A 15,263-nucleotide genomic window follows, 5' to 3' on the forward strand; every position below is an offset into this window, starting at 1 on the left:
CCCAAAATGAGATGTGGAATAAAAGGTGCTTTTATGGAATTTGTGGGAATAATCATTAATACAACATAAGCAGATGGCAAAAGGAACAAATTGTCTATATTATCAACTCCCATTCCGTGAGCCATTCCCAAGCAATGTAGCTTTATTTTAAAGGTAGACAAAAGTGCTGGAGAAACTCAGCGGGTGCGGTAGCATCTATGGAGCGAAGGAAATAGGCAACGTTTCGGGCCGAAACCCTTCTTCAGACTGTTCAGTCTATTCAGTCTGAAGAAGGGGTTCGGCCCGAAACGTTGCCTATTTCCTTCGCTTCATACATGCTGCCGCACCCGCTGAGTTTCTCCAGCACTTTTGTCTACCTTCGATTTTCCAGCATCTGCAGTTCCTTCTTGAACATAGCTTTATTTTAATCAGTATTAAGGGCATGTCCCACTTGGCGATTTTTTTGGCGACTGCCGGCATCATTGACTGACGTATCAGGTCACTGAAAAATATACGGCGTGATGACGTATGACACGCCGTGTTTTTTCAAGTGTCACAACATTTTTTTTGTCGCCGCTGGATTTTGTGATGTTCAAAATGTTTAGGCGACACTGATATAACGCCGGCAGTCGCCGAAAAAAAAAATCGGCAAGTGGGACAGGCCCTTGAGTACATTTTGAAGACACCCTCCCCAAAAGTTCACCCTATTATTTACCCTGAAAATGTCTGAAATAGGGCCACATTTCAGTGCAAGGTCTAAACCTAAACAACCACATAAAGAGATTTAACTGCATGTATAATGCAGTATTTTAAAGGTGGAGAAAATGCTGGAGAAAATGCTTGCCACAGCATCTACAGTCTGTTATGGCCGCAACTGCAGCTGTTGATCACATAAGAGATTGGCCAGTTTCATGAGCTGATGCCAAATGTAAAAAATCCTATAGGATGCCAAATGTTTTTTTAAATCCTATAAGAACATATGGCCACTTAACATGGGATTCAACGAGACATAGGGTTTTGCAGCACAGCGAAATAAATTGCAGCACAGACACTTTTTTTAGGAACAGAGCCTCTCCATAATGCAGGGGTGTTGCCTGTATTTTGCTTCCAATATTTTATTACCTTTTGTTTTAGGACAAGAAGCAAAAGCATTTAAATTAATAATCAACTGATTAGATTAATAAAATTTGATTTGTTTTAAATTAAACACCATGTAAAATTAAAGCTAATTTATCCCACATTTCCATAAATGCTTTAAATGTGACTGGCACCTGCTCCAAAATACCCCAAAAACAGAATGGTTATTTTAATGTTTTGAAGTAAGCCACACTCATTCCAACTGAAGACTAAACAGAAAATTCACTCCTTGCTTTGATGAACATTTGCAACAAATCAGATTTTTTTTAGTAAGACTAAGCCAGAATTTTACAACCTAAATTTTCTCTAAATATCCATGCTTATTCATTTTCATCATGTTCCTTTGATTACTCAAATATTTCCTTTCGCATTGAGAAGATTCATTATAAAAAGTGGAATTTTAATCTAAAAAGAAAGTGCTATGTAGAAATTCGTCCATGTAATTTTGTGCAATTTCATCTAGCTTCACTTACCTAACAAGGATTAACTGTGAAAAACAAAGAGAGCGGGTTGAAGATATTTCGAGGATGAAGTCGTTTCAGGTTGAGAAATGGAATATTCATAAAGAAGCGCTTTATTTTAAATCTTTATATTAGAATTAGAATAACTTGAATTACAAGATAACACTAAAATAAATTAAACTGCAGTGCTACAGCATAGCTGTAAATAGTGAGGACAAGCTGAGATCACAGGCAATTAGATGGAAAAAGTGAGACCGTGCTAATCGATGCTCATCTCTAACTATATTGGTATCAAATCTAATGAAGCTTTTTACTGAAGTTATTTTAGTTCTGCCATTCCAGAAAATTATCTAATCTTTCAGGTCTCTACCATATCTTGATTATACCTAGCAACGGAGCCATCACAAAGTCTAGATAGAGAACACCAACGATTCATTATTGGCTATGTGCAGAAATGTATTCTTATCTAAACCCCAAATAGTCAACCATTTATTTTTGGACTGAGCCTAGCTCTGGACAAACATTCCAAAGAAGGATACATTTACCAAAGGATACATTTACCAAACTCTTAAAAAATGAAGTTTCAGTTTTTATTTCCAATTTCTACAACCAAATCACTTCCTTTCAACTGTACCATTTGAAAAGAGATTTGACATCGTGTTGAGACAAAATTTCAAAGGGATGCATAGAGAGATGTTCCCATCCTCCTCCGAAAACAATAAAAAATAAGGATGATAATAAAAATGTTTTTTTCCCCATCGTTGGAGTAATCTAAATATTTTATTTTATCAGTGACTATGCTGTCCCCTCCCTTCTCAACCTAAACAGGCCTACTGAAATATTGTTGTCCAAAATCTAACCTGACAAAATATCAATGCTTAATCCTGATTAGTAAAATAAATAGAATCTGCCAGTTTCTACAAGGAACACATGCACAAACATTTTCACTTTCATCCATGATTTACTGTATTAATTTTCGTTCATAAGTTAAAGGAGCAGAATTAGGCCATTTGGCCCATTGTCTACTATGTCATGCAATCATGACTGATCTATCTTTCCCTTAACCCCATTCTTCTGCCTTCTCCCCAAAACCGCCAACACCCCTACTAATCAAGAATCTGTCGATCTCAGCCTTAAAAATATCCATTGACATGGCCTCCACAGTGACCTGTTGCAACAAATTTCACAGGTTCACTTCTCTCTAACTAAAGAAATTCCTCCTTATCTCCTTTCTATAGGCACATCATAATGAGGCTATGGCCTTGTCCTAGACTCTTTCACTAATCCAGATTAGTATAATAAATAGAATAATTTATGAAATTGATATAAAATTGATATCTATCTGCCTTAGAGGATTTAGGTTTAAAGACATTCAAGTGCTATACAATAAATGTTACTTTTTAAAAACAGAACTCTAAATTGTGCTGAAGACAGGAATATGGGCAAACAAAAACTCCACTTTGACTTACTTAATTCCTTGTGTGCTATAGGTTCAGCTGTCGTAAGACCTGGGAGATAGATGTTCTGCACAGTTGTTTTTGAAAGTCATGTGCGAATGTTGATTGCTCAATGAGTATTTTTTTTTAATCTCTAATTTTTTTCTCATTATAATTTTCTCTGTCCACTTCAACTTGTGTTGGTTATAAGTCCACAGACAAGTTCAACTGAGGCATCGTATATTTTCTAACAATTTGGCTGACGATGTTGGAATGAAAACACTTTTTAAAAACAAAAAAGAGTTATCAACTTTTGGTGTCTCTTGCTATTCCATTTCAATGGTTAACTTTCAGATGTAAAAAATAGTATAACAAAAGTATCAGGAAGCATGCCATATAAAAACATTTGGCTAAATTGCGTGCCAATTTTTCAGTATTCTGCACAATTAAAAGGAACAAAATCCAAAGGATATTATAATGAAACGGTCAGTAGCTAACAAGAAATTGGATTAAAAAGACCAAAACTACAAAATTGAGAAACAACCAAGCCCCACCCTCTTGTTCCTCATTCATTATTACTTTCAGGAAGTGACAATGCAACCATAAGTGACATTGAAAATAATTGCAAGAATATGTAACAATAAGGTCAGGTCTGCAATTACCCTGCAACTCATTATACTGGTCTTGTTTCTCCACTCTGCCCTCTGCTGGTATTCCTGCAGGAATGAAATTGCCCATGGCTGCCTGCAAGTACTAATATTGGAGATAGGAAAACGTATGACAAATATCAGAACATAGTTAGATTTAATTCAATTGAAATCTACCTCAACAGGGGAACTGTTTTGGCAAAGGAAGGAATTCTAAATACAGCAATTTCACCATTTCCACATGGGGCTCATGAAAGAAATTGCTATCTATTTCATGTTTAATGAAAACACACATACAAGTTGATATACTTAAAAGAAAGAGGCTGTTCACAGATTTCACAATCTAACTTATCCCAACATTGAAACAGAACAATAATACATCAGTTTAACAGACCTAACTGGTAGAAATCTGCATTATAATAAAATATTAAACGATAATAAAAATAATATCAAGGGCATATGGAATGTGTTAAATAATATTATCAGGAATGGATCAATGAATATAAACTACCCTCAGTATTTTAAAGACAATGATACAACTGTAAGCGATATGAATGATGTGGTTAATGGGTTTAACACATTTTTTGTAAGTGTGGGACCAAAACTGGCAGAAGAAATCGATAATCCACAGTCAGAAGAAGGAGAGGGGAAGGTTGTGGATTTGTTAGACAGCAACCCAAACTCAATGTTTTTGAAAGCAGCTGATGAAAAGGAGATTATTGACATTGTTAGTAATTGTAAGAATAAAAGGTCTACAGACTGGAATGACATTGATATGGCTTTAATCAAGGTAGTCATTGGTGTAATTGTAAAACCCTTAACTTATATTTGCAATTTATCTTTCAAAACTGGTGTATTTCCATGTAAAATGAAAACTGCCAAAGTCATCCCACTATACAAAGCTGGAGACAGAAATCAATTTACAAATTACAGGCCGGTGTCGTTACTCTCTCAGTTCTCAAAAATATTAGAAAAACTGTATGTAAGTAGATTAGATAACTTTATCGAGAAGCACGAATTGCTAGTTGATAGTCAATATGGATTCAGGTCAAACAGATCGACATCCATGGCATTAATGGAGTTAATTGAAGACATTACCAGTTCTATAGATAACAAGAAATATGCAGTGGGTGTATTTATAGATTTGAAAAAAACATTCGATACAATTGATCATCATTTGCTAATCAAAAAACTGGAAAAGTATAAATCAGTGGGGTTGTACTAGAGTGGATGAGAAGCTACATAAGTAAAATACATCAGTTTGTGCAAATAGGGGACTGCAAATCAACATGCTTAGAAATAACTTGTGGAGTCCCACAGGGGTCGGTTTTGGGCCCCAAATTATTTATTTTGTATATTAATGATATATGTAGGGTGTCAAACCTCTTGAAATTTGTGTTATTTGCAGATGACACTAATATTTTCTGTGATGGGGACAATTTGCAGCAGCTTTTGGAGGTGGTCACAGCAGAAATGAGTAAACTAAAAACATGGTTTGATTTGAATAAATTATCATTAAATTTAAACAAAACCAAACTTATGCTGTTTGGAAAACGCAAAATAAATACACAAGTAAAAGTAATGATAAATAATGTTGAAATAGAAAGAGTGTATGAAAATAAATTTCTGGGTGTGATTCTTGATCACAAAATCTGCTGGAAACCCCATATAAAACATGTGAGAGCAAAAGTAGCACAGAGTATTGGAGTGATGGGGAAAGCAAGGCACGTTTTGAATGAGAGAGCACTGTATATTCTGTACAGCTCACTTGTGTTACCGTATTTAAATTACAGTGTGGAAGTATGGGGCAACACCTACAAAACCACCTTACAATCACTAAGCACACTACAAAAAAGAGCTATTCGTATAGTAAACAATGTAGGATATCATGAACACACCAATATACTGTATTTAAAATTACACACCTTAAAGATTAAGGATCTGGTAGAATTTAAGACTGCACAAATAATTTATAAAGCAAAAATTAAACTGCTACCTGTAAACATACAAAAACTGTTCAAAGACAGAGAAGGGGGTTATAACTTTAGAGGGAAACTAAACTTGAAACAGCATTATGCTAGGACCAATTTAAAAAGTATGTGTATTTCTATTTGTGGGGTGGTTTTGTGGAATGGTCTTGACGAAACGATTAAACAAGGTATGAATATAATGCAATTTAGAAAAATGTAGAAAATATATATCTTTGAAAAGTACAGTAATGAGGAAGGAGAGTGTAAATCTCACAGATGTTAATAGTGCTTGTTCTTTTTGTTCTTTCCTTTTTTTGTTCTTTTTTTTCTTAATAGCTTGATTGGAGTAGTTTTATTTGAATTGTCTGTTTAGTTTATTTTATTGAATTTTGCATTTGTTAATGGTGAAGAATGGGGGTAGGACTTGACAAGCATAGGCTTCTTCCTATCCCTTTTCAAACGAGTAATGTGTATTATGTTGAAATTGGCTTTTGATTTTTTAATTTATGTATGTACATATATGTTATGTGTATGTGTGTATGTATGTATATATGTGCATGTATATATGTGTGTATGTATTTATATATATGTGTATATATAATTTTCCTTTTATTTATTCATTTTCATCTTTTCTTTTCTTCTTTTTTTTTTAATCATTCGAAATAAAAGATATAATTCATTCATTCATTCATTCATTCATTCATCAGTATTGTTGATAGACACAAAAAGCTGGAGTAACTCAGCGGGACAGGCAGCCTCTCTGGAGAGAAGGAATGGGTGATGTTTCGGGTTCGAGACCCTTCTTCAGTATTGTTGAACTGACTACCAACTTAAATGTTTCACGAAATCCTGTTTACAGAGCAAATCTTCTCTAGTTTAACACTTAATGCAATGCGCTAGACTCAAGGTTCCCATACAATGCTTATAATGAGAACAGAAACAATTTCAGCTACCCAACCCAAAATATTTTCAATTTTAGTTCTATTTGAGCAGGTTGGAGATATTTGCAAATATTATTACACGATAGGATACGATAAGATATAGGCAAGATCTCTTTCCTGCACAATTAAATGAATAAGTGAGTTTGGTATTCTGAAAAATGGAAGGAACCATGGGATTTGTCAAAGGTCACTCAGTATAAACAAAAAGCGAACAAAGCGCTGACTGAATAAACTGTGTATAAATTCTTATCTTTATTCATGATTTATGTGTAAAAATACTTAATCTGAGGAACGGGGGTGCCAAGTAGCGGGGTGTAACAGCGAGATAGAGGGGGCAGATGTGAGTGGGAGACGGGGGTGGGGGGCAGACTGGTGAGACTGGACGAGAGACATTCTCGGCAGCTGCACGCACACAGACCCGCGCCTCATCTGCAGCCAGGATCAAACCCGGATCCCCGGCGCCGCAAGCGCTGCCGAACTGTCACTGAACCGTCCATCCTGTTCCCATCCCCCAGGTGACGTCCGGACCGACGGGACACCGGCCCCCAGGCCCACTGCCTGCGCGGAGAAGCGCCAACACCAGCTCAACTCTGCCTATCACGCCGGGTGAACTGACAGCCTCGGACCAACGGGACAGTGGCCTGGAGCAGCGGCCCACAGCCAGCGCGGAGAAGCGCCAACTCTAGCCCAACCTCGCTCCAATTCCCGAGGAACCGGCCTCCCGACGTTAAACATTTTAATGGAATTACTCAAAGTTTAATGAAACCTGGAGACATGTGAACAGGGAGACTTGATTCCATCGCTCCCAGAAAGTGGTAACATGGGTAGATAGGGTGGTGAAAAACTATATAGTATACAAAACACTGGTCAAGCCACACTTGGAGAATTATGTGCAGTTTTATTTGCTATTTGAGGAAGGAGAGGCTTACACTGAAGAGAGTGCAGAGGTGATCCACCAGAATGTTAACTGGAAGACTTTAATTATTAGGAGAAATTTGATCTGAGGGGCAATATTTCTAAGGGTGACTAGTGGGGTGCCTCAGGGATCTGTGTTGGGTCCTTTGTTGTTTGTCATGTACATCAATGATCTGGATGAAGGGGTGGTAAATTAGATTAGTAAGTATGCAGATGATACCAAGTGCTGTGGATAATGAAGAAGATTTCCAAAGTCTACAGAGTGATTTAGGCCATTTGGAAAAATGGGCTGAAAGATGGCAGATGGAGTTTAATGCTGATAAATGTGAGGTGCTACACCTTGGCAGGACAAATCAAAATAGGACGTACATGGTAAATGGTAGGGAATTGAAGAATACAGTTGAACAGAGGGATCTGGGAATAACCGTGCATAGTTCCTTGAAGGTGGAATCTCATATGGATAGGGTGGTAAAGAAAGCTTTTGGTATGCTAGCCTTTATAAATCAGAGCATTGAGTATAGAAGCTGGGATGTAATGTTAAAATTGTACAAGGCATTGGTGAGACCAAATCTGGAGTATGGTGTACAATTTTGGTCGCCCAATTATAGGAAGGATGTCAACAAAATAGAGAGTACAGAGGAGATTTACTAGAATGTTGCCTGGGTTTCAACAACTAAGTTACAGAGATAGGTTGAATAAGTTAGGTCTTTATTCTCTGGAGCGCAGAAGGTTAAGGGGGGACTTGATAGAGGTCTTTAAAATGATGAGAGGGACAGAGTTGATGTGGACAAGCTTTTCCCTTTGAGAATAGGGAAGATTCAAACAAGAGGACAGGACTTCAGAATTAAGGGACAGAAGTTTAGGTGTAACATGAGGGGGAACCTCTTTACTCAGAGAGTGGTAGCGGTGTGGAATGAGCTTCCAGTGGAAGTGGTGGCGGCAGGTTCGTTGGTATCATTTAAAAATAAATTGGATAGGCATATGGATGAGAAGGGAATGGAGGGTTATGGTATGAGTGCAGGCAGGTGGGACTAAGGGAAAAAAGTTGTTCGGCACGGACTTGTAGGGCCGAGATGGCCTGTTCCGTGCTGTAATTGGTATATGGTTATATTTGTTTGAAACATATCTAGAATGCTCTGTATATTTAAGAGGCATTTATACAAACACCGAGAAGGGCAAAAAGGGTGGTGTCGACATGGTGGGCCAAAGACTGTGCACTGTTTATTTTGTCATTGAGATGTGCCGATTACAACACATCCCAAATAATCATTCTTAATGCAAGGAGCAAATGAATGCATTGCGTGTTACGGTAGTCTAAAATGTTTTTTATTGTCAGATGTCCCAATATGGAACAATGAAATTTTAACTTGCAACAGCATATCAGGTAGATAGACAGAGTACTCAGTAGAAACCATAGAAACAACAAAAAGCTTGATAAATTAAAACTGAAGTCAGAAGTGGAAGATGATGAGGCTAGCAGTTTCAACATTTACAGTATGGCGTGCAGTTATTGAGTCAGTGTAGAAACAGGGCCTTTGGCGCAACCTGCCCACGCCGATCAACATGCCACATCTACAGTAGTCCTACCTGCCTGCACTTGACCCATGGCCCTCTAAACCTGGTCCTATCCATGTACCTGTCCAAATGTCTTAAAACATTATGATAGTACCTGCCTCAACTACCTCCTCCGGTAGCACTTCCATATACCAACCATCCTTTGTGTAAAAACCTTACCATGTACTAGCAATGTTACAAAATTTTGAGATTTAAAAAATCAAGTCTGCAATTTATCCCATCAGATAAAGCATAACAATAAGTTTAATTTGACACCCAATTCACTTTCATATCTCAAGTAATAAAAAGGTTATGGCCATTTTCATACTCGGAAATTAGCATCTTGTTCCCTATTGATTTTCTATGGACACAACAAAAAAGCTGTGATCGAGGACAGTCAAAAGCCCATAACCTTCTTAAAAATTAAGAGAACTGAATGAAATTTTCAGTTATCATAGATTGAACCATTCTGAAACAAATATAAAATAATCTTACTTGGAGGACCTGAAATTAAAGCATATAATTAGTTAGTTACCCAATTGTAGCTAATTTCAAACTTCAATTACTAGATCTAAACATCTATCCATTTCTTAATAAATGATTAACATTTTTAAATAGCCTAAGTGTCCAAATAATATTCACAAATAATTCACAATAAAACATGATTCATAAATCAATTTATAGGCCAAATGGAAGGAATTTAGTGTTCAATTGCTGTAAATTAAAGTCAATTTTAAATCAGCTTTCTAGTGGGTTCCCGTGAACGCGCTGGTTTAGAACGTTCACATTGCGCTGGATTTGTGCCCTCAAATGCCCAGAAAAATACTGCAGGATATAAAGAGCCTAAAATGAACTATTCGCTATAGAAAACTTTATATACAGGGTTCTTAAGAAGCCCCTTTCAATGTAAAAATAAGGTACATACCTTTAATTGTTTGCTTTATAAAACCCTGGGGCTGCGAGAGGTCGCAGGTTTGGAGAGTGATTTTTAAACTACTATAACTATTATACAAGGCCATAAAAACTAATAATACCTTTTGCGACGGGGTCTTTCAGCGATTTTCCGTTAATGATTTACTAGGCTGAACATTTTCGATTGCAACTGCTTAGTAAAAATCGCGTTTTAAACCCGCCCCCTCTAAACAGCGTCAAAATCACACACACGGGGCTGGGACAGATTCTCAATGACGATTCAGGTAGGTTTTGTAACATACCTACATGTACCCATTAAATCTTTCCCTTTCACCTTAAACCTATGTCCTCTGGTTCTCAATTCCCCTTCGTTGGACAAAATACTGTGCATTTACCCTATCTATTCCTCTTATGATATTGTACAGCTCTATAAGATCACCCTTCATCTTCCTGAGGATTAAAGGAATAAAGTCCTAGCCTGCTCAACCTCTGCCTATAGCTCAGGCCCTCGAGTCATTGCAAGATTCACGTAAATTTTCTCTGCATTCTTCGCAGCTTGACAGTATCTTTTCTATCTATATAGATGTCCAAATGCCTTGAAATATCATTTTACCCACCTCTATCATTTCCTCAAAGATAGACACAAAATCATGGAGCAACTCACGGGGTCAGGCAGCATCTTTGGAGAAAAGGAATAGGTGATGTTTTGGGTCGAGACCCTTCTTCAGACTGGGAGTCAGGGGAGAAGGAAACTGAAGGTACGAAAAAGTACAAAACAAATCAGAGCCGGCACCGATGGCCAAAGAGCCCACAACAGTCCTTTGTTGGCTGTGGAGGTGGTGATGACAAATGGATACAAACAGTAAAACTAGCAGGATGACTGGGGTGGGGAGGGACGGAGTGAGAGGGAATGAAAGGGTTACCAGAAATTAGAGTTATCAATATTCATACCATTGGGCTGTAAGTGCCCAAGCAAAATACGAGGTACTGTTCCTCCAATTTGCATGTGGCCCAACTCTGTCAATGGAGGAGGTCCAGGACAAAGGTCAGTATGGGCATTGCAAATGTTTGGCAAAGAGGGGACTGCGTAGACCAAGGCGGATTGAGCAAAAGTGTTCAGCAAAACGATCGCTCAGTCTGCGTTTTGTCTCACCGATATATAGGATTGCACACCAAGAGCAACGGATACAGTAGATGAGTTGGAGGACGTGCAAGTGAACCTCTGCCTCAATGAAAGGACTATCGGGGTCCCTGAATGAAGGCGAGGGAGGGGGTAAAGGGACAAGCTTTGCATCTCCTGCAGTTGCAGGGGAAAGTACCCGTGGAGGGGATGGTTTGGGTGGGAAGGAATGAGGGGTGATCTTAAAGAGGTGTGTAAAATCATGAGAAGAATAGATCAGGTAGATGCACAGAGCCTCTTGCCCAGAGTAATTGAATCGAAGACCAGAGGACATATGGTTAAGGTGAGTGGGAAAAGATTTAATAGGAATCAGAGGGGAAACATTTTCACACAAAGGGTGGTGGGTGTATGGAACAAGCTGCCAGAGGAATTTGTTGAGGCAGGAACTATCCCAACATTTAAGAAACAGTTACATGACAGTTACAGCGACAGGTACATGAATAGGACAGGTTTGGAGGGCTATGGGCCAAACATGGGCACCTGGGACTAGTGTAGCTGGGACATGTTGGCCAGTGTGGGCAAGTTGAGCCAAGGATCCAATTTCCACGCTGTATCACTCTATGACTCTAGTTATTGTGCCACAGATCTGGTTGCTGCTCTCCTCCAACAGGATCCAAAATTATATTCTTGTCAGTGAGGGAATGGCAACAGAGTAATCCTGCACTCTCTGCCTACCCCTTCTATCTTTCCTGATTGCCATCCAGATTAATTGCAGAAAATTCTGACTTGAAAATATATTGCCAGCCCTTCAACAGTGGTCTAAATCACAGTACCTGTACTCACTTCTCAGCACTGAGTACTTACGCCAGGTCAGCAGCAGTTCACCATCACCACACTCTCAAGGGCAACTAGCAACACCCAGATCTTGACAATTTTACATGAAAACATCAGTTTACAATGTTCTTGAAATATCCTTCAGCAGGAGTATTGTTGATACTTACAAAAGATAGCAACAAACAGCACTCGTCACCAGCATAGTATTAATAACACTGCGGAAGAGAGAAGATTTTATACCATTAAAAGTGCTTTATTTTCTGCCAGAACTCAATAAACAAAATGTTATGCAAAGCTAATTTGGAGTATTATTTGAACATTTCAATTCTACATGTTTTGCAAAATCAGTTTACCACTTACATTGCATTGTGTGCACTATTTACATTGGGTTAAATCCCAGCAAAATTCATCAAATTAAAAATGATAATAGACAAAGAATAAGCTGATTTTTTAAATCAGTTATTAAAATATTTAGAGTTTTAATACACAAAGTGCTTTTGTAAATACAATATAACTGCTAGTACTGCTGTGGAAATCAAAATTTGACTGCCTAAGTTTTAGGTACCCATATTGTACTACCATTTTACTTAAACACTCTACAAAATGCTCACTCATATACAAAAATAAAAAGTGACATAATTAGTTTTAAATCCAACTATGAATAGTTGATCATGTGATTTATTTACAACCCCTGCCCAAACACCCATTTCATCAATATCAGGTCCCCATACACATTTCCTCAACGCAGATATAGTTCTTCCAAACTGCGCACATCAGGAAAGGTGGGCTTCCTTCACTCACTTCTCACGTACCGATTTCGCGTGTTCTAACTATTCTATTGCTTCTGTCTTTTTCCTCCCGCAACTCAGCCCAGTCCCCACATTAGGAGACATTGCGTCAAACTACTTCTGCCCGTCTCATGTTCCCCAATTCTTTCCTGTCCCCGGACAAGTTCTCTCTTCCGTTCGTCTTTCCCCCTCCTCCACTCCCCCCCCAAATCAGGGGTGTGGGTGTGTGTGTGTGTCTCTCTCTCTCCCCCTCCCCTTCACGTACCCCGCTAGTTTGTGCCAGAGGTGCCACCCCCATGGCTCGCCTCTTTTCGGTAACCCTGCTATTTATTCTGTGACGCAGTTTGAGCTGAGAGTGAAGGGCGTCCGTGCCTGTCCCCTCCACAACCCCCATCCCTCTCATCATCCCCTCCCTCCCCCAAACAACCTTAAAGCCTCACCCTCTATTTGGTCCTTTGGGGATGAACCAAGGTACAACGCCACCCACAACACCCCAGAAGACGGTGAGGACAATGATGGGGACGGTGAGACCGCTGTAACCCATGACGAACACACCAGTCCTTCCTCCACCTCACGCCACCAGCCTCCCGGAACTCACTACTACCGGAAACGACGCCAGCCTGATGGGGCCCTCCCCTCCCCGTCATGTGCTTCAGGGATCCGCTGTGTGATCCCGCCTTAGGATCAAAGTGCTCCTCTATAATCTTTGCTTAGGATCTTTGGTGTGATCTTTGTTCTGGACAAAGATCTTTGTTTCTGGGCCTCGCAGAGTGAGGGGACACGGCGGCCGAGAAGTGACGTGTGAGGCGGGGGGCGAGAGGGCAGGATGATCGGTGTTCGATGGTGCCGCTGATCATGACATCAGTGCCATTTAATTGGACCCAGTTGCAGATGTAATTCAGAGCAGAGGCGGCACACGTTTTCCCATTGAGATTGATCTAACTGCTTGCAACTCATTAAGCAAGTATACGTCAAGAGTGTTTTATTGTCATATGTCCCTGAATGACATTCTTACATGCAGCAGTGCAACTGAATATGTTAACATAATAATAATAATAATAATAATAATAATTTTATTTATAGAGCACTTTAAAAACAAACATAGCTGCAACAAAGTGCTGTACATCACTAATCATTGGACTAATCACTGGACTTCCTCACTAACAGACCACAGTCTGTTAGGGTCAATAACCTCACCTCCTCCACTATAACACTGAACACCGGAGTGCCACAGGGCTGTGTGCTCAGCCCTCTCCTCTACTCCCTCTTCACCCACGACTGCATCCCAAAGTACGGATCCAACGCCATTATTAAGTTTGCTGACGATACCACGGTAGTAGGACTGATCAGCGACAACGATGAGTCAGCCTACAGGGATGAGATCCAGCACCTGACAGCCTGGTGTGCCAACAATAACCTCGTCCTCAACTCCAAAAAGACGAAGGAGATTATTGTTGACTTCAGGCAGACCAGAGGAGGCAGTCATACCCCCATCCATATAAACGGGACTGAGGTGGAGCGCGTCTCCAGCTATAAATTCCTCGGAGTACATATCTCGGAGGATTTGTCCTGGTCCCTCAACACCTCCAAGCTGATCAAAAAGGCACAGCAGCGCCTTTACTTCCTGAGGAGGCTCAAGAAAGCCCACCTGTCCCCCCAGATCCTGACCAACTTTTACCGCTGTACCATAGAGAGTATCCTGACCACCTGCTTCACGGTATGGTACAGCAGCTGCACTGCTGCGGACAGGAAGGCACTACAACGGGTGGTGAAAACCGCGCAGCACATCATCGGTGCCCCGCTCCCTGCCATGGATGCCCTCCACCAAAAACGGTGTCTGAGACGGGCTGGGAAGATCATCAAAGACCCCTCACACCCCAACCATGGACTGTTTGCCCTCCTCCCATCAGGGAGGCGGTACAGGAGCCTCAGGTCACGTACTAGTAGGATGAGGAACAGCTTCTACAACAACACAATCACATTGCTGAACTCGGAGTCCCGACGATAGATTTCTCTGGTCCCTCCGTCCCCATTGTTTAATTATTCTGTATTTCCTGATTATTCTGTATCTTCCCTCTTTCTATTTTTTTTGTTTTCTTTATGTACAACTACTACGGACTGACGCAAAACTGCATTTCATTGTACTGATACTTGTATTTGTGCGATGACATTAAAGTTGAATTGAATTGAATTGAATTGACAAAAAAGTGAATACACACCAAAAATAACAATCAAAAGAAATAGAAGGAAAAGACATGTAAAATAAAGAAACATCAAAAACACCAAAAACAGAAGCAAAGCCTCAGGCATGGTCAAAAGCCAGGGAGTACAAATGTGTTTTAACACTGGATTTGAAGATGGACAGTGAGGGAGCCTGTCTGATGTGCAACGGCAGGGTGTTCCAGAGTGCCGGAGCAGCAACAGAGAAGGCTCTATCCCCTCTGAGCCTCCGACTAGACCTCGGTACCTCCAGGAGCAGCTGACCAGCTGACCTGAGGGACCGGGCAGGAGCGTATGGGTGGAGCAGCTCAGAGAGGTAAGGCAGGGCGAGCCCATTCAGAGATTTAAA

The 15,263-nt window shown here is 39.9% G+C and overlaps 1 protein-coding gene across 1 annotated transcript in view; it reads right to left on the bottom strand.

Moving 5' to 3' along the window:
• The window catches only part of atp6v0e1 (ATPase H+ transporting V0 subunit e1), a 29,116-nt gene extending 15,798 nt beyond the window's left edge, over positions 1 to 13,318 (bottom strand). The window contains exons 1-2 of the mRNA XM_055642973.1: positions 13,135 to 13,318; positions 12,074 to 12,121 (exon numbers count right to left, since the gene is read on the bottom strand). Of these exons, the coding sequence (XP_055498948.1) occupies positions 12,074 to 12,121; positions 13,135 to 13,238 (152 nt within the window). The 5' untranslated portion in view covers positions 13,239 to 13,318. The remainder of the gene's footprint in view (positions 1 to 12,073; positions 12,122 to 13,134) is intronic.
• Positions 13,319 to 15,263: the final 1,945 nt, after the last annotated feature.

The sequence above is a fragment of the Leucoraja erinacea genome, chromosome 11 (assembly GCF_028641065.1).
Source record: "Leucoraja erinacea ecotype New England chromosome 11, Leri_hhj_1, whole genome shotgun sequence".
In the NCBI taxonomy this organism is placed as follows: Eukaryota; Metazoa; Chordata; class Chondrichthyes; order Rajiformes; family Rajidae; genus Leucoraja; species Leucoraja erinaceus.